Source organism: Chlorocebus sabaeus, chromosome X, assembly GCF_047675955.1.
Source record: "Chlorocebus sabaeus isolate Y175 chromosome X, mChlSab1.0.hap1, whole genome shotgun sequence".
Lineage (NCBI taxonomy): Eukaryota > Metazoa > Chordata > Mammalia > Primates > Cercopithecidae > Chlorocebus > Chlorocebus sabaeus.
Genome location: NC_132933.1, coordinates 19,124,133 through 19,146,733, shown reverse-complemented (window position 1 = coordinate 19,146,733; position 22,601 = coordinate 19,124,133). Strand labels below are relative to the sequence as shown.

At 39.2% G+C, this 22,601-nt stretch overlaps 1 protein-coding gene across 2 annotated transcripts in view; it reads right to left on the bottom strand.

Moving 5' to 3' along the window:
• Nucleotides 1–2,102: 2,102 nt before the first annotated feature.
• Nucleotides 2,103–22,601, bottom strand: part of LOC103232641 (rho guanine nucleotide exchange factor 6) — a 64,584-nt gene continuing 44,085 nt past the window's right edge. For both annotated transcript variants that reach the window (XM_073013394.1, XM_073013393.1), the window contains 4 exons: nucleotides 17,615–17,699; nucleotides 15,320–15,444; nucleotides 13,681–13,882; nucleotides 2,103–2,750 (listed from right to left, as the gene is read on the bottom strand). In XM_073013394.1, coding sequence (XP_072869495.1) covers nucleotides 2,596–2,750; nucleotides 13,681–13,882; nucleotides 15,320–15,444; nucleotides 17,615–17,699 — 567 coding nt within the window. In that variant the 3' untranslated portion in view covers nucleotides 2,103–2,595. The remainder of the gene's footprint in view (nucleotides 2,751–13,680; nucleotides 13,883–15,319; nucleotides 15,445–17,614; nucleotides 17,700–22,601) is intronic.

The following is a 22,601-nucleotide window of genomic DNA, read 5'->3' as shown; positions in this document are numbered from 1 at the left end:
ACTGCACTCCAGCCTGGGCAACAGAGTGAGACTCCATCTCAAAAAAAAAAAAAGAATAGGCCTGGTCAGAGACAAGTATTATTGGGGTGTGGGGATAGAAAAATCTGTATGGGCCAGGCGCAGTGGTTCATGCCTGTAATCCCAGCACTTTCGGAGGCCAGGGCGGGCGAATCATGAGGTCAGGAGTTCGAGAGCAGCCTGGCCAATATAGTGAAACCCCGTTTCTACTAAAAACTACAAAAATTAGCTGGGCATGGTGGCGCTTGCCTGTAGTCCCAGCTACTCAGGAGACTGAGGCAGAAGAATTGCTCGAACCTGGGAGGCAGAGGTTGCAGTGAGCCGAGATCGTGCCACTGCACTCCATCCAGGGCAACAGAATGAGACTCCGTGTCAAAAAAAAAAAAAAAAAAAGAAAGAAAATAAAAAAGAAAAATATTTATGAAAAAGAAAATACATAATTTCCTGTTTTATTTGAAAAATTATATACACACATATATTACAGGCTATATATGCATATATATGGATACACATACACCTACCTCAAAGAAAATTTGGCATGAGATTCACTAACATGTTAATAGTGATTATTTCTAAGTGGTGGGATTACATGTGGTACTTACTTTCTTTTTTATATTATTTCTGTATCGTCTGATATTTTAAAAACAGCTGTTTATATAACTAGTTATATAAGAGAAAAATGTTATTTCTTTTTTTAATGAAGTAAAAATCAGTCATTAGTATTCTTATAGATCTAGCGACAGAAAATATCTACAATTAATGACTCTTGGAGGGAAGAAGAGTTAATATACCATCAGTTGAGGGCACTTTTCATGTGAGTGAAATTGATTTTACAAGTCTACAAATCCTGTAGATGGAATAATTTTTTTTTTATTCAACACAGATTAGGAGGACAATCAGAACACTCAAAACATATTTTGAATTAATTGACACTAAAAATTTGCCTAAATATTCAAGGCCAAAGAAATGTGGATTTAAAAAACCCAACCAACCAAAATCTCTTCATATCCATATCTAGTTACAATATATCCAGCTGGTCAATAATTAAGCAATATTCACATCAAAGTTCTACAGGTTCTTCACAGGCTATCATGGTTCCCCCAAGACATTTGTTTTCTTTATTAGGTCTGAGGTTTGGGATAATATCTACCAAAAAAAATTGTTAAACATATACATCCTTTGACCTAAGCACTTAACTTTCACCATACAGATCTTCATATACTTTGACAAGTGATATATATATAAGCTATTCAATGCAGAATTGTCTATAACAGCAAGGAACTAGAAACAACATGTCTTCCAACAGGAGGTGGGATATATAAACTGCAGCATGTCCAGAGTTTGACCATTATATATATAGGATTGATATAAATTCCATGAGAATCACAGAGTTTACTCTGCCTTGGATAATCCCAACCACATTTTAAGTTGGTAGAATCAGCAGAGGCAGAGAGAGATCCAAAGCAGAGTGATGATATGCTCCAGACCCACAGGTAGAAGCAGCTATGGTAATATTTTCATCCATCATTCCACTACAACCTTTCTTTAAAAATTAAATAATTAGGAGTTATCTAAAAGCTGAAAGAAGTGATCAGGAAGTAAGGGAGAAGGGAATCTACCTCTGCTGGGTAATATATTTTAGCCTTGGAAACGTAAGATAAAAGATATTAACAAAATAGTGCCCTGTGATTATTTATTGTCCATGTTAGCTAGTGAGTTCCTTCTTGATTTTTCATATTCTCTGTTGCTCATGTCATCATTATGGAGCAAATTCACTGAAGAGTGAAATTCAACTTTTTGAAACCAAATGATATTCACATACCTGTATAGAGATGTTTAAAAACTCTATCCATGCACAAAGGGAGATGAGTATGCAAGACAAATGCACATAGAACACTGGGTAAAAAAGTGAAACTGTATTTCAGCTGAGGTGGTGAGGCGCGGCTGGGGGAATGACAAGGCTACCAGACAGGGAAACTTAGAGGTTAATCATGACTTGACCTTTTAATTAGTGACTGGGCCAAGTCTGGAAAGGAGACGTGAAGAGAAAGCAGAGAGTAGATGAAGGAGAATGATGCGATTTCTTTTTCAAATAGGGATTTATTTTGAGTATTGCACATACCCTATTTATAGCTAACATATTTTGACATATCTGTGTTTAAGCCAGAGCCATGTCATTCCTCCCACTGTGCCAAAGGGCAGTTTTCCTTTTCGGCTCTCTTTAAAGGATGATAATATTCCAGAGGATATAATAACGAAGTCATTGATTCTGAAGTAAAATCACAAAATGCAACCACTTAAAATTTATTGCATTACAGGAACTTGGAAATTCACCTTCTAAATATCTGGTAAGGGTATATCTAACTGCTGAATTTCACCATAATTCTTACATATTAGCCAATTTCTATTTCATGCTGTTTAATAGGGTTTGCTCTGAATCCGTGCTACCTTTGAATTTTTCAGCACGGTAGATGTGACTTCTAGATATCTGTAAGAAGCATATAAGTAGAAGAGCTCCACTGTAATGCGAATGGCATTGGACTCATGCATGCAACTTTATTCAGTCTTTCCTTTGTGTCACCTCAATACATCAATGGTTTGACAAGTGAAAAAGTTCCATATAGAGTCAAGAAAATTTTTATTCATCATCTGAACACTTACCACAGTATAATAATTCTTGGTAAGTGGAGCAGTTTCAAATCCTTTGATGGCCTTGGGGGAGAGAGGTCTCTCTGTGAAAAAGACATTTAAATTATGTTAATATCACAGAAGGCTATTATGAACATTTTATAACACAGGTCAACTAACATGCTATAAAGATTCCCAGTGGAAGGATCAATGGAAATGTACATTCTTAAACAAATGAAACTACAACTATGCTAAACTATAGATGGTCAAAGTTAGACCTTCTTGTCTAGACCCCTCAATTTCCAAAGGAGGAATAAGCCAAGGAGTTAAGACCTAACTAAGAAATAGCAGGGCCAGGGCAAGAACTTTACTCCTGGATGGGGTTTGTCTGCCCTCTCCATTCAACTTATTCAAAACAGATATGCAAAACCAATACTAGACAAATGCATACAGACAGTCGCCAACTTATGATGGTTCAACTTATGATTTTTCAACTTAACAATGGTGCAACAGCGATACACATTCAGTGGAAATCATAATTTATTTTGACATTTTCCTGCCTTGGCAAACTACTGTGTACATGACCTAATAAATACTTTATTATAAAATAGGCTTTGTGTTAGATAATTTTGCCCAACTGCAGGCTACTGTAAGTTTTCTGAGCACATTTAAGGTAGGCTAGGCTAAGCTATGATGTTCAGTAGGTTAGGTGTATTAAATGTATTCTTGATTTATGATACTTTCAACTTACAATGGGTTTATCAGTATGTAACCCCATCGTAACTCAAGAAGCATCTGTACTTATAACGTGCAATTTACTATACAAGTATAATAAAATATAAATAATGGCAAGCATGCTTTTCTTGGGTGTGTCTACTATGCCAACAACAAAATAATCAGAAGGTTTAACTCGATGAAAACTAGCAGGACATTATTCTATTTTAAGTATAATTTTAATACTATTCCATTGCGTTGTAAAATGCTGCCCTTCTTTTACCTAAATTAATCTTACTTGTTAAACTCATGACTAAAGGAAATCCTAGGACATTCTTTAAAAAAAAAACACACAATAAAAATATGAGACATTCATAACAAATTTTTAGCAGTGTCATAACATAGCATCTTTCCTACCTGCATTTTCTCCTCTGCTTCACTTTGTTTTATATTTTAATTTTAACTTGCTATACTGTATGCTGTTTTAAACCCTTTCTAAAGTATGGTGCAGTATAAATAACCAAATAATAACATATCATCAGATCTTCATTTTTCTTTTTTAAATAATATTTTCAAATTATAAATCTATTGCAGTCCCACCCTCAAAAATTTAAAATATAGAACAGAAAATAAAACCCAGCAATTAGCCCATTACCTAGAGCTAACCATCATCATTTAGACTGTTTTTGAAATGTGTCTTCCCTTTCTTTTATGTATGTTTGTGAACATACACATGCACACACTCTTGGATCTTTCTAACCTTACCTGCAGTTTTATAATTCTTCTATTACAATATTATTTTATAAATATTTTCCCATTTAACCTTGATTTTTAATTATTATTGTATTGGAATGTCCCTAATATTTATTTCATACTTAATAGCTTTTAAGACACATTATTTGATCTTTACAACAACTCTGACAGGCAGACTATCTTCTCATTTTACAGAGGAGGCCACTAAGATTCGAGGAAGTGAAGTCAGTTGTCTCACGGCATGCAGCTAGGAAATGGCAGAGCCAAGACTGAAGCCCAGGTATGTCTTGACAAGAGCCTGTGTTCCTAACCAATATGATACCCAGAGATAAAGCTACTGAAGGGCTTGGTCAATGGCATGGACAGGGGTTCCTGCTGGAGTTCAGAGAGGCTATGAGTTTGATCTGGGATGGTTAGAGAAGACCTTGCTGGGAAGGAGGTACTCGATCTGGCCCTGAAGGGCAGATGGAATTCAAACAGGCAGGGAAGGCAGTACAGAGTTTTCTTTTCGGGGAAGATTTCAGAAACACAGATGTATAAATGGCAATGCTCAAGGCAGAACTGTTCTTGTGACAGTGAGTTATCCAGTGGGATCAGGTTAGGCAGAGTGAAAATAAGGCAGAAAAGTAGCAATGAGGGACAATTCTGTCACTCCCCGGTGAGGACAAGTGGAGCATAGCCAGTTCCTGGAAGCTTTATGCTAGTTCAAGATCCACCTGGATCCACTGGTGGTTCATAAGGCTTTCCTGGGAAAATGTGAGCACTATCAGAAATGAAACAGGGAACATCAGTCCAGACCCTGGAGATATAAAAAGGATAATAACGGAATACTACAAACAACTCTACATACATAAATTTGACACTTAGGTGTGAAATGAACCAATTCCTCAGAAAACAAAAACTACCGCAACTCACCCAATATGAAATAGATCATTTGAATGGCCTTATAACTATTAAGGAAATTGAACTTGTAAATTTAAAACTCTGAAAAAGGAAATCTCCAGGCCCATAAGGTGTCACTGGAGAATTCTATTAACTGTTTAAGGAAGAATCAATACTAATTCCATATAATGTCACATAGAAAATAAAAGAGATCACTTCCCAAGTCATTTTATGAAATCCCTATTACACTGAGACACCAAAGCCATACAAAAGCAGTGCAAAAAAGAAAACTGCAGACCAATATCCCTCATGAATATAGATGCAAAAAAGTTTACAAAATATTAGCAAGTAGAATTCAGCAATATTTTAAAAGAATTGTATACTATGGGATTCATCCTAGGTTGGTTAAATATTTTAAAATCCATTAATGTAACCCATGATCTTAACATTCTTAAAAGAAAAAAGTCACATGATAATATTAATCGATGCAGAAAAAAGCACTTGACAAAATTAAACACCTATTTGAGAAAAAGTAACTCGTGGAAAAAATAAGAATAAAGAACTTCTTCAACTTAATAAAGTGCGTCTACAAAAAACCTACAGTTAGCATCTTATAAAAGGGGGAAAGACCGAATGCTAAATGCTTTCCCCCTAAGATCAGGAACAAGGCAAGGATGCATGCTCTCACCACTATTAATTCAGCATAGCACTGAAGTTCTAGCTCTCTCTGCAGTCTTGGTCTAAGCTGGGGAATTAACACAAAGAACAGAAGGGAGACAGATTTGGCCAAGGATAAACTTGGAAAGTCTAAAAAAACGTAGACCTTGCAAATGACTGGCTCCATGAAACACTACAAGAGGGAATGCAAAGAGAAAAACACCAGCACTATGACCTCAGTGACAGTTTCTGGCCTCTTGTTCCTTCTTTGCTCCCCACCCCCACCCCTACCACTCCTTACTCCCGCCACGTGAAAGACTCTCTGAAACCCACACTCAGCAACATGCAAAGAAGGAATGAATATGTGGAGGTTCTGAGGAGACAAGTTCAGTCCCTGGTGGCAGATTAGAAAGTGACCTAACTAGAACAAACAGGAAAATGTAAACATTTTAGGTGGTGTTCTAAAGCAATGAGGAGATTGGGTAATCCAATCAGTGGAGGGGGGAAAATCAGTCAATATAGTGAAGAATTCCAATGGATTGTTTGTATAATATAACTCAAACAAGAGTGTCACACAAATACAGGCATAAGAAATCCTCCTGATTCTGATGTAAAGATCCCTTTCCAATTAAATTTTTGATTCTTTCTCTTCCTTTGCTGGTGTGCAGATTACTATTGCCTGTTGGTGGTGATAGGACAAAAAGAAATCGAGTGACAAATAGTCTCTCTGGACAGGAAACATCTATGTGATACACCCAGGGGATTAAAACAGGAAGTCTAAATATAAAGCTCAATCCTAGCTTTGGTTTATAATGAGCAGGAAGACTGATTTCTTAATCTGCCTTAATACAAATTTAATTAACCATGTACCTAATCCCCTCAACTGATATCTATATTTACTGCTAATAAGAAGTTTTAGAAGAAGGATTTGATGACCTCTTAATTGAATCAGTGGGAGAAAATAGAATTTGTTTAAAATATCTGCTCAATCGCACTTGCCTCAATAATTTCTTGGCTTAAAAATTTTGCCAGGAAATTTTTAATGCAAAGTACCAACAAAACCCTCAACCTTTCTAGGTAACAGAACAGAGACAAAAATTTAAAAAGGATATAATCACCATTAAGTTGCCACTGTACTAGCAGAAATTACTTTGATGTATTAATAACAAGTTAACTTACAAGTTACCACTGATTTTTAAAAGAGAATGGAAAATTGTATATAAGTGGCTAATTTTCTCATTTATAATGTATCTGGCTCAAATGAAATACAAGAGCAAAGTCCCTTAATATATGTTCTGTAGGCCGGGCGCAGTGGCTCAAGCCTGTAATCCCAGCACTTTGGGAGGCCGAGACGGGCGGATCACAAGGTCAGGAGATGGAGACCATCCTGGCTAACACGATGAAACCCCGTCTCTACTAAAAAAAAAAATACAAAAAACTAGCCGGGCGAGGTGGCGGCGCCTATAGTCCCAGCTACTCGGGAGGCTGAGGCAGGAGAATGGTGTAAACCCGGGAGGCGGAGTTTGCAGTGAGCTGGGATCGGCCACTACACTCCAGCCTGGGCCACAGAGCCAGACTCCGTCTCAAAAAAAAAAAAAAAAAAAAAAAAGTTCTGTAACTTATATAATGACTAAGTTATTAATACATGTATTTTTCATGAAATAAGATCCTTAAAAAAACATATTTTTGGTCAAAATAGGGGTTTTTTTTCATGTAATAGGAAATCCAGAGGTAGGCAAGCAGAATTGATGACAATGGCTTCATGATGTCATCAATGTCCAGGTTCAATCATCCTTGGAGAGAGGTTTTTATCATCATGGTCACAAAAACTTACTCTACTTTCAGCCACAAGCTCATGTTAAAAAGAGGTAGGGGTGTGTGTGTGTGTGTGTGTGTGTGTGTGTGTGTGTTTCATACTCAAGTCTTCTATTTCTTAACTTTCTATAGTATTAGGTGGGTGATTTTTTATGCTATACGACCTGTGAAATCAGCCTCTTCTCAAAGAGTGGGAAAAAGCTGTCCCCAGAGCTTTGGCCATAATTATCTCTAGAGGAGAGTTACAGTGGAATCCAAAACTTAAAATGCCACTCTCCAAGGGCAAATTTACCAGAGCACAAAGTGCTCTTGTCAATGACAGACTGAAGGGAGGAAAACTACGCACAGCACTCCCATGGCACAGCAATCTGCAGGGTGAGGGTTGTATGGCTTTGGGCTTGTTTTGTTCTGCTTTTAAGACATTACAAAAGAATGTGTAGTATCAGGCTAAATGTCCCTCCGCCCTCCAGGCTGCATGTATGAATGTGTCAGAATTACTGACTCTTCGAGTGGCCACAGTGTTATATGTTTGACCCAATAGTAAGCAGACTGAGATCGCTAAAGATTTTTAGTTCCATGCCTGATTGAATTTAATAAATGGCCTAAAAGGTTGTATGGCAATGGGGTTTAAAACTCTACGTTGGCTGGGCGCGGTGGCTCACGCCTGTAATCCCAGCACTATGGGAGGCCGAGGCGGGCGGATCACCTGAGGTCGAGAGTTTGAGACCAGCCTGATCAACATTCTTTACTAAAATTACAAAATTAGCCAGGCATGGTGACGCATGCCTGCAATCCCAGCTACTTAGGAGGCTGAGGTAGGATACTCGCTTGAACCCGGGAGGCAGAGGTTGTGGGGAGCTGAGATCGTGCCATTGCACTCCAGCCTGGGCAACAAGAGTGAAACTCCATCTCAAAAAAGAAAAAAATATATACATCAGTATGGAGTTCGTTGAAAGAAATGAAGGCCACGCATGGTGGCTCACCTCTGTAATCCCAGAACTTTGGATGGCCATGGCAGGAGGATCGCTAGAGCCCAGGAGTTTTGAAACCAGCCTGGGCAACACAGTGAGATACCGTGTTTAAAAAAAAAAAAGACAGAGAGAAAGATTAATTAATTAATTAAAAATGGAAAAGTATTTTCTAGACCAAACATAACACAGCATAGCATTTAATTTAAAATATTCCTTGGCAGCATCCTAGATAGGTTTTGGCTTACCTACTATTTTGTGGTGGTAGCAAGAGTTGGGGTAGGAAAGAATTCAAGTCAACAAAGATTCATTGAGCACCTACTTTCCCAGCAAGACATTTTTATTACCTGAAGCTAGTCTCTTCCATTGTCCCTCAAGCTCACTCTGCTCAGTCCTACCACAGAACCATCGTGTGTTTTGTTTTCCCTGAACAATCACTATGATTTAGATTGTCCTTGCCTCTCTTCTGGGCCTATTCACAGCCTATCTGTCTTTCAGTGTTCAGTTTAAGCCCTATCTCCTCCAGGAAGCCTCCCCCAACCTCTTCAGGCACAACGCACTCTCTGTCTCTGAACACCAATGCTCTGCTATATATTTTACACTTCATTGTCCACTGACTTATACTGTCAGTTGCCTCATCACCAGCTCTTATCTCTCTCCTGTGCTCCATAACCATACTGCCAACTACTTGCTAGAAATCTTCAGACCTATGACTCGGTGCACCTCTGCTCAAGTACAAAACAGTTCATCATCTTCAGTACCAATCACCCCCCCAACACAGACACACAGAGAGACATGCACACTCAACCTCTGCCTCCTCCTATCTTCTCTATTAACAGAGTTCAGCACACATCAAACATTTCCTATGTCTAAAGCACCATGTTAGGCATATGGAGACAAGACAGTATACAAAGATGAATAAGTCCCCTTGACTTCCCTGTCAAGATGAGTTATATTCCTCTCTTCTCTTCCCACCTCCCCATAGCATCCTGTATTTAGCTCTATCACTAAACTTATCATATTGTATTCTAATGATGTCTTTCTACAATGGAGTATGAACACCCTGAAGGCAAAAGCCATGTCTTATGCTTCTCCACCACACCAGTGTCCAAGACAGAGACTGACGCCCTCATTAAGAGAAATCAACCTTTGTGGGCTGGCTAGGTGCATGACACTGCATGCCATTAAGGAGCTCACCATCAAGCTGGACCTCTAGACTTGGTATTGTTCTCATCTGTTCCCTTATCCTCAAAACTAATCATCAGCAAGTTTTTAAAATTTCATTTCAACAGTATATACTGCATCCATCCACTTCTCTTCCTCCCCACTATCCCCACAGCAGTCCATACCACTATCTGGATTGCCTGGACCTTAGCAGTAGCCTCTGCTAGTTTCTCTACACCCTTGCTGGTTATTCCCACCACTTCCCTGAAATCCATCCCCCACGTTACCTCCAGAAAGATCTCCCTAAACCATGTTATCCCTTGCCTAAAACTTGACATTGACACCACCTCTTAATGTAGTTCCAGCTCAAGATCCCATTCCTTATCGTCATGCATCTGATTCTCAACCCAAATTACCCCACCATCCACTCTTACTTCCATGCTTGAACTTAAAAATTCCCTCTAATCTTCTTCTCCCATTCAGAAGCTTCTTCTGTCCTTCAAGACCCAATTCAAGTGCTTCCCCACTCCTTATGTTATTGTTAATCAAATTGTTTCTTCACTGTTCCTACAGCATCTTACTCAGTCCTTTGTCTGTGTTACTTACTCTGTCCTGGACTGTAACAGTTAGTTGTGCACAAACCTGTGTTGATTACTAGACTGTAAGGTGCTAGAGGACGGCGTCTATGAGGTATAGATTGTTATAGACCCCCTGAGTGCCTAGGAGGTACTCAGTGAACAAGCTGAACAGAATTGAATTACCTATCCCGTAATATTCATTCATTTTACAAATATTTACTGAGTATAAACAAAATGGTCTCTGCCCTTGTGGTATTTACATTTCTAATGGTAAAATATCAACAGTAAATGAAATAAATAAGTAATGTGTATTATGTTAGATGGGGAAAAATAATAAGCAAAAAAATTTAAGCAGGGAAGGGGGATAGAGGGAGTGGGTATAGGGTTAAATTTTCTCCTGGGCGACCAGGAAAGGCCCTCCTGTGAAGTGGACAAGTGAGTGGACCTGAAGGAGGTGAGGAAGCCAGCCGTGCTGACAGCTGAAGAGTGTTCCAGACAGGGGGACACCAAGTGAGGCAGGAGCCTGTCTGGCACAGGCAGCCAAGAGACCAGTGTGGCTAAAGTGGAATGAGTGAGGGGAAGAGAGATGAGAGAGGAGGCCAGAAGGGCAATGGAAGGCCAGATCCTGGAGGGCCTTGGAGGCTATTGTGATGACCTTGGCCTTTTCTTTTTTTGAGATGGGGAGCCATGACACAAGTTACATTATTATTATTATTATTATTATTATTATTATTATTATTTTGAGACAGAGTCTCGCTCTGTCACCCAGGCTGGAGTGCAGTAGCACAATCTCAGCTCACTGCAACCTCCGCCTCCTGGGTTCAAACTATTCTCCTGTCTCAGCCTCCCAAGTAGCTAGGACTATAGGCATGCGCCACCATGCCCAGCTAATTTTTGTATTTTTAGTAGAGATGGGGTTTCTCCATGTTGCTCAGGCTGATCGTGAATTCCTAACCTCAAGTGATCTGCCCGCCTCAGCCTCCCAAAGTGCTGGGACGACAGGCATGAGCCACTGTGCCCGGCCCCAAGTTACATTTTGAAAGAATCACTCTGGGTACTGAGTTTAGACTGGATTACAGGAGTGACAAAAACAGGGGCAGAGATGCCAATTAGGAAGCTGCTGTCATAAGCTAAATGAGAGAGGTTGTTCCGTACACTACTAGTTCCAGGCCTTCCCTGACTAGCACTCATTTCCTGGCCCAAGCAACTCAGACCTGTCCTTGACAGTTGGGTTAGATGCTTCTAAGGGTTACCTAAGTGCTCAAATCAGAGCTGGATCTTGCCACATGAATCCTAAGCTGAGTTCTAAACCAGAGAGAATATAGGAGAAATTTTAAAAAGAAGAGCCCTAAGACCAGGACAAATAACCTGGGGCAGTCTATAAGGGAGTGGCCGGACTGCTACAAGCAATCACAGTGAGGGACATTATAAGGAGAGTCGTCAAATTGAGGGTGTGCTGTTCACTTCCCAGGTCCCCTCAGCAGTGCTTGGGATTCCTGGACAAAATTACTGCTCCTTTCAGTTTTGCAGATAAAGACACTGTATCAGGGAACAATGTTAGAGTGAATCTGGAAAATCTTTCAGGGATCCTCTCAACAAAATTAAATCAATTGAAAGATGTAGTGAGAGGTAAAAATCGTCTGTGAATATCATCAAAACCAAGGAAATTCCAGGCAAAGCCTGTGGAAATACTCCAGGGCTCAACAGAATCTTCTTGATTCCCAGTAATTAAAAATGCTAAGAAGTCTCCATATAGGTATATAATTGCAAGTCTGCTAGTAAACATGTTCCATTAAAGGAGATACCCCTTTTAACACAACACAGAACACAGAAAAGTGTGCAAATTAATTTTATCTTAAACACTTTAGGAAAAAGCTCCTAACTCTGGTTATCTGGGGGAGGGTGCAAAGAGAAGAGGAATTTTCATTATCTACATTATACAGCTGACCCTTGAACAACATGGGTTCAAACTTTGCAGGCCCATCCTATTTATACATGAAGGCAATGAAGATGAAGACCTTTATGATGATCTACTTTCACCTAACTAATAGTAAATGTATTTTCTCTTCTTTATGATTTTCTTAATAACATTTTCTTTTCCCTAGCTTACTTTATTATAAGAACACAGTATATAATACATATAACATACAATCAGTAAGGCTTCCAATCAACAGTAGGCTATTAGAAGTTAAGTTTTGGAGGAGTCAAAAGTTATACATGGATTTTCAACTGCATGGGGGCTCAGTGCCCTTAATTCCCATGTTGTTCAAGAGTCAACTGTATATTTCCACAACGTTTCGTTTTACTTACAATGAGCCTATAATTTTATTAATTAATTAATAGTATCAATTTTGAGGCATTGAAAAAGCAATAAGATATCTACAAAAGAAATGATGCACTGAGGAGCTAACCACTCAAAAGAGCCCTTGTGTAAATATTTTTGAAAAGTAAAGAGATGTAGTAATGTGAATAACTAAATGCTGTTTTATGTGTATTGTGACATATTTTTATGTATAAGGGTTTGCTGGGTTTTTTGCAATATCAGCGGAGCCTATCTTCTTAAACAATATAGGGCAAGTGAATTATCAAAAGAACTCTAAGGAAAACTACTGAAGAGTGGCCAGGCTCAGTGGCTCATGTCTGTAATCCCAGCACCCTGGGAGGCAGACACAGGAAGATCACTTGAGCCCAGGAGCTCAAGACCAGCCTGGGCAACACAGGGAGATCCTGTCCACAAAAAGTTTAAACATTAACTGGGTGTGGTGGCGTGCACCTGTAGTCCCAAATACTTGGGAGGCTGAGGCAAGAAGATCACTTGAGCCCAGGAGGTTCAGGCTGCAGTGAGCTGTGATAGCCACTGCACTGTGCCTGGGTAACAGAGCGAGACCCGGTCTAAAAAAAAATAAAAAGAGAGAAAGAGAGAGAAGAAAAGACCACTGAAGAGCAATTCGATGTCATTCTCTGGCTATTGTTACCAAACAAAGGTAAACAGTTAGCAGTATGCAGTGAGTTAAGGGCAATCTTGTTCAGAATCAAAGTGGCCAGCTTCCTGCAGCCCTATCATTATCATCTCTCATGTCTGAGGCATTTAGTCTTAGGTCTGCTTACAGGGCTTAGGGCTAAAAAAAGGAAGTTAGCACATGGCCTCTCTTATTATTGGATTCTGCCATGGTAAGTTTTAGAGTAGTGAGAAGGACTATGTACTATATAACATGGGCTAGAATTAGTAGACATAAAGGGATACAGTTAGGGTGGACCAGTTGTCTGAGCTTTGAATTCCTTTGCTTTTTTTATTTTTCTGCTGCCTTAATGTAATCTAAATACAATTTGTTTCAAAATATCTAATCACAGATTTTTCCCAGTTCTGTTCTACTCTTATTTTTGGCATACACATACAAGTATAAACAGTTTCTGTTAACCAATTAAAACTACACAATTTTCAGTAAGAATACCAAGAAAGAACAAGAGTCACAATCAAAAAGGCTTTTAAAAACTTCACTTACCACTGGATTTAATTTCACGGACATAATTACTGGGAAACCAGCCTGTTCTCCCATTTAATGTGCCTTCCCACCAGCCTCCTTCTTCAACTCGAGTGACGTAAATGATGTCCCCCTTACAAACTGACAGTTCATCCTCATTAGTCTGCTTAAAGTTGAATCTTGCTTTTACTATTAACTGATGACTTCCATTTTCCGTCATCTCCTAGAGAAACAAAAGCCACACCAGATTAAGCACTCATCTAAATAAGGCAGGGGTAGAAATGATATGGATTTAGGCAAATAAAGTGGAGGAAGCAAAGACAAAACCCCAAATCTATCTCAGTCCTGAGTTTTTAACTTAGGAGTCCATGAATGGGTCTCAGAGGGATTAATAAATCCCTCAAAACAGTATATAAGCTTTGGCATTTGTGAGAATGTGTATTTTGAAGTGAGTCATAGCTTTCATTTTTCTCTCCAGACCCCTCCCCATTATCTAAAGATTATCTATTTAACTAAGCCAGATAACAAAGTAGAGTGATAAGCTATTCCACTGTGGATAAGCTATTCCACCCTGCCTCTACTCAACACACAAACAGTCCACATAATTAAATAACTAAGATGTACTAACCTACCCTCCATAAAAATCTGCCTCCCATCTCCTAATTACTAAGGATATCTTAATTTGGCTAAGACTTATTTATATGCAAAGATCAAATACCCCATAGTTGCCTAAGTCAGGAATTTTTTTTTCCATTTTTTTATTTTTATAGATTTAGGGGGTACAACTGCAGTTTTATTACATGGATATATGAAGTCAGGAATTTCTAATCTGTTATGTATAAACTGGACTTCCTTTCTGAGGGTCACAGACCCCTTAGAGAATATGATAAGCACAACAGATCTTTGTCTAAACGAGTTCATACACATGGGCTTTTGTATACAATTTAAGAGGGTACCAGGGTGTAGAGCCATAGTGCTCATCAGCCTTTCAAAGGGATCTGTGATCTAAAAAGGTTAAGAACCACATACTCAAATGCTTTGGAAGTAATTGGTCATAACGTCTCACTAGAAGTGGGTGGCTTTTGACAGGAAATAAAGGTTTCACCCAAAGAGTAGAAGATGAGGCATTTCCTCCCAAATAAAAGCTCCCAATAAGACCAAGTGAAAAGGCAACTGGGAGATCCCAATATAGAAGCTCATCATAGACTGAAATTTAAAATCAGGCCTTCCTCATTAGGAATGGAAAGAGAAAAATAAAAATGACAATAATAATGAGGATACTGATCAATATTTATTGATTGCCTACTATGTGTCAGGCACTATTTAGTTCCAATAAAACAAAGGATAGGGAAAATAATAGCAAATTGCCATCAGAAAGTAGCCATAATGACTTCCATTTGCATAGCATTCTCAGTTAAGTGACTTGCCTAATTCTTGCAAGGGACAGAGCTGGAGCGTCAATCTGGATTTTTGTCCCCCCCACTTGCCTTTGATTTGCTCCTTCGGGCCAGCCTGAATTGGTGCTCAGTTTATAATTAGTTTTCTCAGTGATGCCCAAAACAAACCGGATGGCTGTCTCACCACATATGGAGATGCAACTAGGATATCAATCTAATTTTATGGATTTTAAAACAGACGGAGAATTGGGGACTATACTTACCACTGTCTTTGACTGCCTTTGCAGCCCTGAAACTGTGCTAGAAACTGCTCCCTGTGGGTTTGTCTGAGAATTATTAGCAGTACTAAGAGAAGAGGAACGTCCACATGGTCTTTCTGATAGCTGATCTGTGAAAAGAGGAAAAGGCATGTTAAAGGAACCACTCAGGTCAGAAAAACATCTACCACATAACATTATCTTTCTTGGGATACTATCAGAGGCATCCTGGCTGTAATTCTAACTGTTATCATCATGAACACGGCAAGTGTATTTCAATCCCCCTTCCCTTTTTGGTGGCCAACTTCCTGTTCTTAACCTTACTGGCCATTGTGCTCCAGTAGAATGAAAAACAGCGACAGAACCACATTTTCTCTTAACCATTTCCCTACAACTCTTCCCTCCCGAACCAGTTGCAACACTATGCCCTGTTATCCAAGGCAGAACTATATTGGGCACCAAACAGCTGTTTGTGGCTCTTATTACTTTGAAATATTTCAAATTTCTCTCTTTGTTTTTTGGCCCATAACTCAGTGGCTCATTTCTTACTCACACGTAACAATATGTGTGGCATATATAATGTAAAATCTTCCTGATGTGTGTGGGGCAGGGTGGAGAATGAGAGTGAAAGAGAAGGTGTGTTTGGGAAAGATGCAATCTTGATACTAGAATAATTTTTTTTAACGATCAGATTCAAGAGTCTTCTCTTCCTTGAAACCTTGTGAAATTCGACCAGGCCAGAGCTGAGCTGGATGTTTTCAGTTTGTTGAGAGTATACAAAAGAGAGAAGCTGGCTTCTTGACAAATTTAAATAAGGGTTCTTTTCCTCTCCATTTATTTTTAAAAGATATAAACTGCAAAAGTCTAAAGCCCAAACATTCCCTAGGCGACAAGCTCAGTATCCAAGTAATTTCCTTGATGCTGTGGGTTTTAACTTTCACCTCCTTGTATTTTATAAATATCTGTGGCAAGGGAAGAGACTGTAAAACTTGCTAGGAGAGTTTGGCAAAGGAACGTATAATTTGTGTGGCATAATGTTAGAATTACACGATCCTCCCTGACTAGAACTGGATAGTTGTCATGTGTGTTAAATATAGTTACTTGAATTAGCTGTACTTTCAGCTATATGCCATGCAATAGCTCAAAAGCATTTTTTTTTTTCCAAATAGCAAAAGAACAACTTTGGAGAAGTATTTTTACATGTATTGCTATTATATACAGCTCTTAGAACTAAAACTATAGTTACTCGATAGCTTCCTAGATGCTCTAACCTATTTGGCACTTGATTATATTGTCTGTTCTTGTCCTCTAATTGTTTCACATGGGTAAGTTGAGTCTCCTTAAATAGACAGTAATTTTCTCAAAGGCAGGGACCATAGCTTTGACATTTTTTGTAGCACCTGGTGATGCTGGCTACACAGCCTCTTGACTCTCCAACAGTTTAAGCAGCAAGCCTCGTGCTTGGGCATAAGGGCTCGGTAGTCAGTTAGATGTGGGTCTGAATCCCAACTCAGCCACTAACTTTCTAGTTGGGCAACTGTTGGCCTGACTTTCCTTATCTGTAATATGGACCTAATAATAATAATACCTGCCCCCAGTGTTGTTTCAAGGATTGAATGAGATCACCTGTGGCTCTTCTGACAGCCTAGATCCAGGGCAAGAGCTCAAAGCATTTTAAGTATGATTATTACTATCCAGCCAGCTGTTGGTTAAATATTATACCAGGGAAGCAGTGAAGTTACATTCTACATGTATCATCATTTTCTTCACATTTACTAGCATTTATATTTAATACCTCTAGTGTGGTAGGTGTTAAACATTTAAATAAAATATATTATTTTCACTCCCTATGAACCCAAGATTTCATTTTTGGTGCAAGGCTACTGAAGGGTTCCTTTACATAGACAAAGGCATACAGAAAACAATGAGAAAAATATGTCTCTAGTGGGGAAAGGGAAGTGACGGCTGTATTTTGTAAACTCTATGAAAAAGGGAACTGGTCTTTCCTTTTTCTTTTCTATTTTTTTATACTCAGTTGGCTATTCAGAGCTTTGAATGGAATAACTTCTTGGCTCTTATCATTATATTAAGGGCATTAGAATAACATCTATCATAGGTATGTTTTAAGTCCTAAGCTATGAAAAATTCAAGCATTTGACATTTGTTGGGGTGTATTTGGGGGAACAGGGGGAAAATTTGCATCAAGAGAACAATCCTGGCCAGAGTTGGCTCCTAGGGTAATCACAAACACATGGATTCAAAACTGTCACCCAGAACACATAAATCACAAGCCCAGCTTACCTTCTGTTGCTTTGTTGACAGCTAAGAGAGTACTCAGAACCTTGGAGAAATTGACCCCTGAATAAAGGTCATCAGGATCAAATACCTATGAGAAAGGAAAATTGAAACTGTAAGACACTACAAGTATTCAACTCAACAAACAAAACTATCAAAAGGCCACTTCCTCTAGCTCTCCAGAAAAAAAAAAAAAAAAAAAAAAGTGCAAAAGCCAAGACACAAACCTCCGTATACCTTTGGGAGAAATGAGAGCAGCAGCTGAGCCGCCTAATGACATGTGGCAGGCCATCAGTGAGTCAGAGCAAAGCAGTAATGGGAAATGAGAGCCAAGCTGAGAAGGCAGCGCCCACCAGGAAATGAACAGCGCATACTCAGACCCACTCTTCTGACCTGAATGTATCAATAGTTTCAGCCCAGTTACAGGAAGCTCATATGCATGGGTTACAATTAATGTCCATCACCTACAGAATGTCCTGGACAGTCCACAAATAAGGAGGTGGAGCCTTTTTGACATGCTTGCATCTGTACAGTTTATTAGCGGTGCCTAGTTGAGTCATTGTCAGAAGTGCCTTTTTCTCTGCTCTCCTTCCTCCCCACTGCCAACCGCTGCATCCCAACTGCCTAGGATCCCAATGCCATGTTGCCCAAACTTTCTGCACAGGTCTGCCTTTCGCTCCCAGCTTCAGTTCCCAGTTTCTGCTGCTTGACCTTGCCCCTCTCAGCTCATCATGAATTCAAGTATTTGCCTGCCTGGGCCTATGGGTTCTTCCTGGCTTTAGATGACTTTTCCAAATATGACCTCTAGCCTGTGTGATACTACTCAACTCTTGGCAAAAAACACATTAAGTAAATACATTTCACTTTACCAGTCAACTGTCAATCTGATACGCTATTGTCCCCAGTGAAGATACCAATCAGATGTTGTTGTTTATAATGCAATTTAACTGTTACCTTTGAAATGTAGTCAGTGTGTTAAAATATATTGAATCCCAAATACGTATATTTGAAATTAGAAGTGTTCTCATGCACAGGTACAATCTATTAATGTACCAGCCAACAATGTAAATATGTATATCTGTAGGTAACCAGATGCCCACTTTCTGGATGGAAATGTCCCTTCTAAAAACATTATGTTCCCGGATGTCTAGGAGTCTCCTAAAGAAAACAGATTGCATCATTTTTTCCCCAAATGTGGTGATGGAAATAAAATGTACCTTTTCATATGGGACATGATTGGTAATGGGCATAGGATTTTGAAGGGTCTGTCTTCCCATTAGGTAGAGCCATTTGTTCCATTTTTAATCTGCATATTTTCTGGGAACCATATCAAGACAAATTTCTATCTTTTTTGTACATGTTTTTGAAAACCTATAATCTGTTTTTAGAATGAAAATATATAATATCAATTTTTTCACGTTTTGGGGGGTCAATAAAGATACATGCAAATGCGAACCTACACCAGTCTGGCTATTCTAGGATTCACCGCTTTATTCATTTAATCAATGAATATTTTGCATTCAAACTTAAAATGACCAAAAAGCCCAGTTGCATCTAAAAATGAGACATTAATATATTTCTGATAAAAGAGTAATACTAATATTACTAAAGAGTTAAACAACAACACAATCCAAATATATTTCTGAATGCTACAACATAAAATTCAAAGTTTTCCAGAAATACATTGACAAGAGTTCTGTTTTAGTTTGTCAAAGCCTGGGTGAACAAGAGGCAATAGACTAGAGAGAGTGTCTAGTATCTCAGGGGATTTCAGACTTATTGAATCTCCCTTAGAACTGATCAACTGGGAAAATGTTAATGACATGTATGCCAAAATAGTAGCAAAGCAAAAAAATTCACTTGTTTTTAGCCCACCGGTCCTAATGGGAGTGTGCATGTGTGTGTGCATGTGGATACATGTTTTGGGTGGGTGTGGTAGAGATGAGTAGATCTAAAATAATAAGCAAAAGTTAAATATTAGCAGAATAAGGCATGAGAGCAAAAGTTGTGATAAAAAAAACCTCTCCCTCTGGTTTTAGTTGTTCCTTATCCAGGGTTATTAAATGCCTATACATGGCAACACTGGTATTATTCATTTGTACTGGTACTTGACTGATTTTGAAAATAAATAAACTGATCAGAAAATGAAATGTGCATCAACAAGAGTCACTGCATCTGCCTGAGGGAAGCTTCCTGAACTGTACCCGGTTCTCTTTTGAGAAAACCCCAATATACTCAAGTTTATCCATGGATACTGTTCTTCTTGCTGCAAGTCTATTCTGAGGCACTAGAAACTACACAGGAAGGAGTTGCAAGAAGCCTCTGGGAACTGCTAGAGAAAGCAACGCCTAAGCATTATTATTTCAGAGTAACTGGAGAATCAGATACAACCACAAACACCCTCCACCACACTATACCCTTCTGAGTCCCACATTGAACGATATTGAAAATTCCACCCTAGATCTTTCTTCCATGCACTTCAGAGAGCTCCCCTATGAAAATGGAAATATTATCTGGAGGGATCACATTTTCAGCCACTATCAGTCATTTATGTCTTAGTGGAAATGAGAAGTGTGAGACCAAGTTTAGAGATGATGATGTGGAGAAAGACTAAGGGCTCTGGTCCCCAAATAAGGAGAAAGCAAAGGAGAATTCCCCAGTGTAGAGAGGGTGTGAGAAGAACAAGGAAAGGTAGATTACAGTACCCACTCATTTATACATTCAAAATAGAGAACCAATTCCCCTTTCTGCCTGCAAAGCACTGGAATCTGTTAAAAAGCTAAAGTAAATTTGCACATTTATGCTGTATGTAATTTTCGTAAGTCATTTTCAATGAAATTTTAAAGTCAAAGTCAAATCATGGCAAAGTCATGATGATACTCATCTTCTAGTACCCTGTGCAAGCCTCACTAGTCTGTTCAGTGTCTCTGGTTTGTGACTGAGTTCCAGATTAGCTGAACTTTCTTTATACCTATTTTGGTGCACAAAAAGCCAGTTAGTTCCAGTTGGATCCGTGAAGGCCAGATGAACAGCAGGATTCCCTCCCTCCATTCATCTTACCACTACTGTGACTCAGACAAAAAAAAAGTACTACTTCTTAGACTACTACTAGGTGGTGTCAAGGTATCATTCCTGCAGTCAGATGATGCAAGGTTCAAATCTAACAATAAAAACATTTACTCTAACCAATAGGACAGACAGGGATTAAAATTTATTAAAGATATTTTAAGTATTTACATATAGCCAATCGAAGTTGCATTCCTACATCAGCAGATGAAATCAAACATTTATTTATTTTTATTTTTTTTTTATGTGTGTGTGTGTGTGAGGCAGTCTTGCTCTATCCCCCAGGCTGGAGTGCAGTGGCGCGATCTCGACTCACTGCAACCTCTGCCTCCCAGGTTCAAGCAATTCTCCTGCCTCAGTCTCCCGAGTAGCTGGGATTACAGGGATCTGCCACCATGCCCAGCTAATTTTTGTTTGTTTTTGTTTGTATTTTTAGTAGAAACGGGGTTTCACCATGTTGACCAGGCTGGTCTCGAACTCCTGACCTCAAGTGATCCGCCCACCTTGGCCTCCTAAAGTGCTGGGATTACAGGCGTGAGCCACTGCACCCAGCCCAGACATACAATTTTTAAATGTTTCCTCACAGCTTTTTATTCTAGATATCCGCAATGACAGCAAAACCTATTTGCAAACCACTAAACACCAGGTGTTAATTGCGAATTATTGGGGATCTGCCAATGTAAACTGCAAGAAGTTAATATTTCTATAGCATTACAAATAGAACCTTTTGGAGTAGTTCTCAGTTTCAACATGTATGCTATTTTATGACACTTTCCCTAACCTTAGAAAAGCCAGAAAGCATACGAGAAGAAACTTTCCCAGCTCCCTGTTCCATTCCCTCACTTATCGTATAGCTACTGTTCACTGATTTACTGAGCTCCTGCTATGTTCCTGGCACCACGCTTGGACATCACATACATACTGCTATGGTCTGAATGTTTGTGCCCTTCCCAAATTCATATGTTGAAACCTAATCACCAGTATAATGGTATTTGGAAGTGGGGGCATTTAGAGGTGATCAGATCATGAAGGCATAGCTCTCATGAATGGGACTGTTGACTTTATCCAAGAGGCCCCAGAGAGCTACCTTGTCCCTTCCACCATGTAAGGAAATAGAGAGAAGGTACTATCTACGAATAGGGAAGCAGGCCCTCACCAGGATACCAAATATGCCTTGATCTTGGATTTCTGGACTCCAGAACTATGAGAAATATCCTTCTGTTGTTTATAAGCTACCTGGTTTATGGCATTTTGTTCTGGTGGTCTGAACAGACTAAGATACAAATATATTTTTTTATGTGCATTTGATTCTCCCAGCAAGCCCATGATGTCAGTACAATTATTTTCCCCATTCCATGGATGAGTAAACTAAGACTCAGAGTAGTTAAGTCACAGGGCAAGAAAATGATGGAGCCAATAAAGATACACAAGAAAGTGCTCTGAGGGGCATTGTAGTCCTCCATGCACGCCTTATGTTTCCATGAGACATAGAGAAAAAATGAAAAAGCAATCCATGAGTCTGTATACAAAAAGAAATCCTTTGCTTCTGTCAATACAAGTAGCATCTGTGTCATCTGCATCGAGTTTGTTATAGCCTCTAAAATGATTAATTCAACTAATCACAGCAAAGAGAAAATCTTCCATATTACAAGACTGTCTCTGCAGGGGCCTTGCTAATTCCTGTGCTGTCCTTCTCATTTCAAGGGTCAGCCTTCACCCAGGAGGCACTTGGCCACATTTGCCAAAAGAAGGGAAAAGCTGCACTAAGCTCCTCCTATTTGTTGAACCAGGTCTGCCTCATGAGCCATGGCCCATATTTGTGAGGTCCTGGTCTGGTAGGGGTCCAGCTCGTGATTACAGAACCAAGCTAAAACATCTGGGCCACGTGCAATGACACCTAGCCTCCTGATTTTCTTGACATCATGCT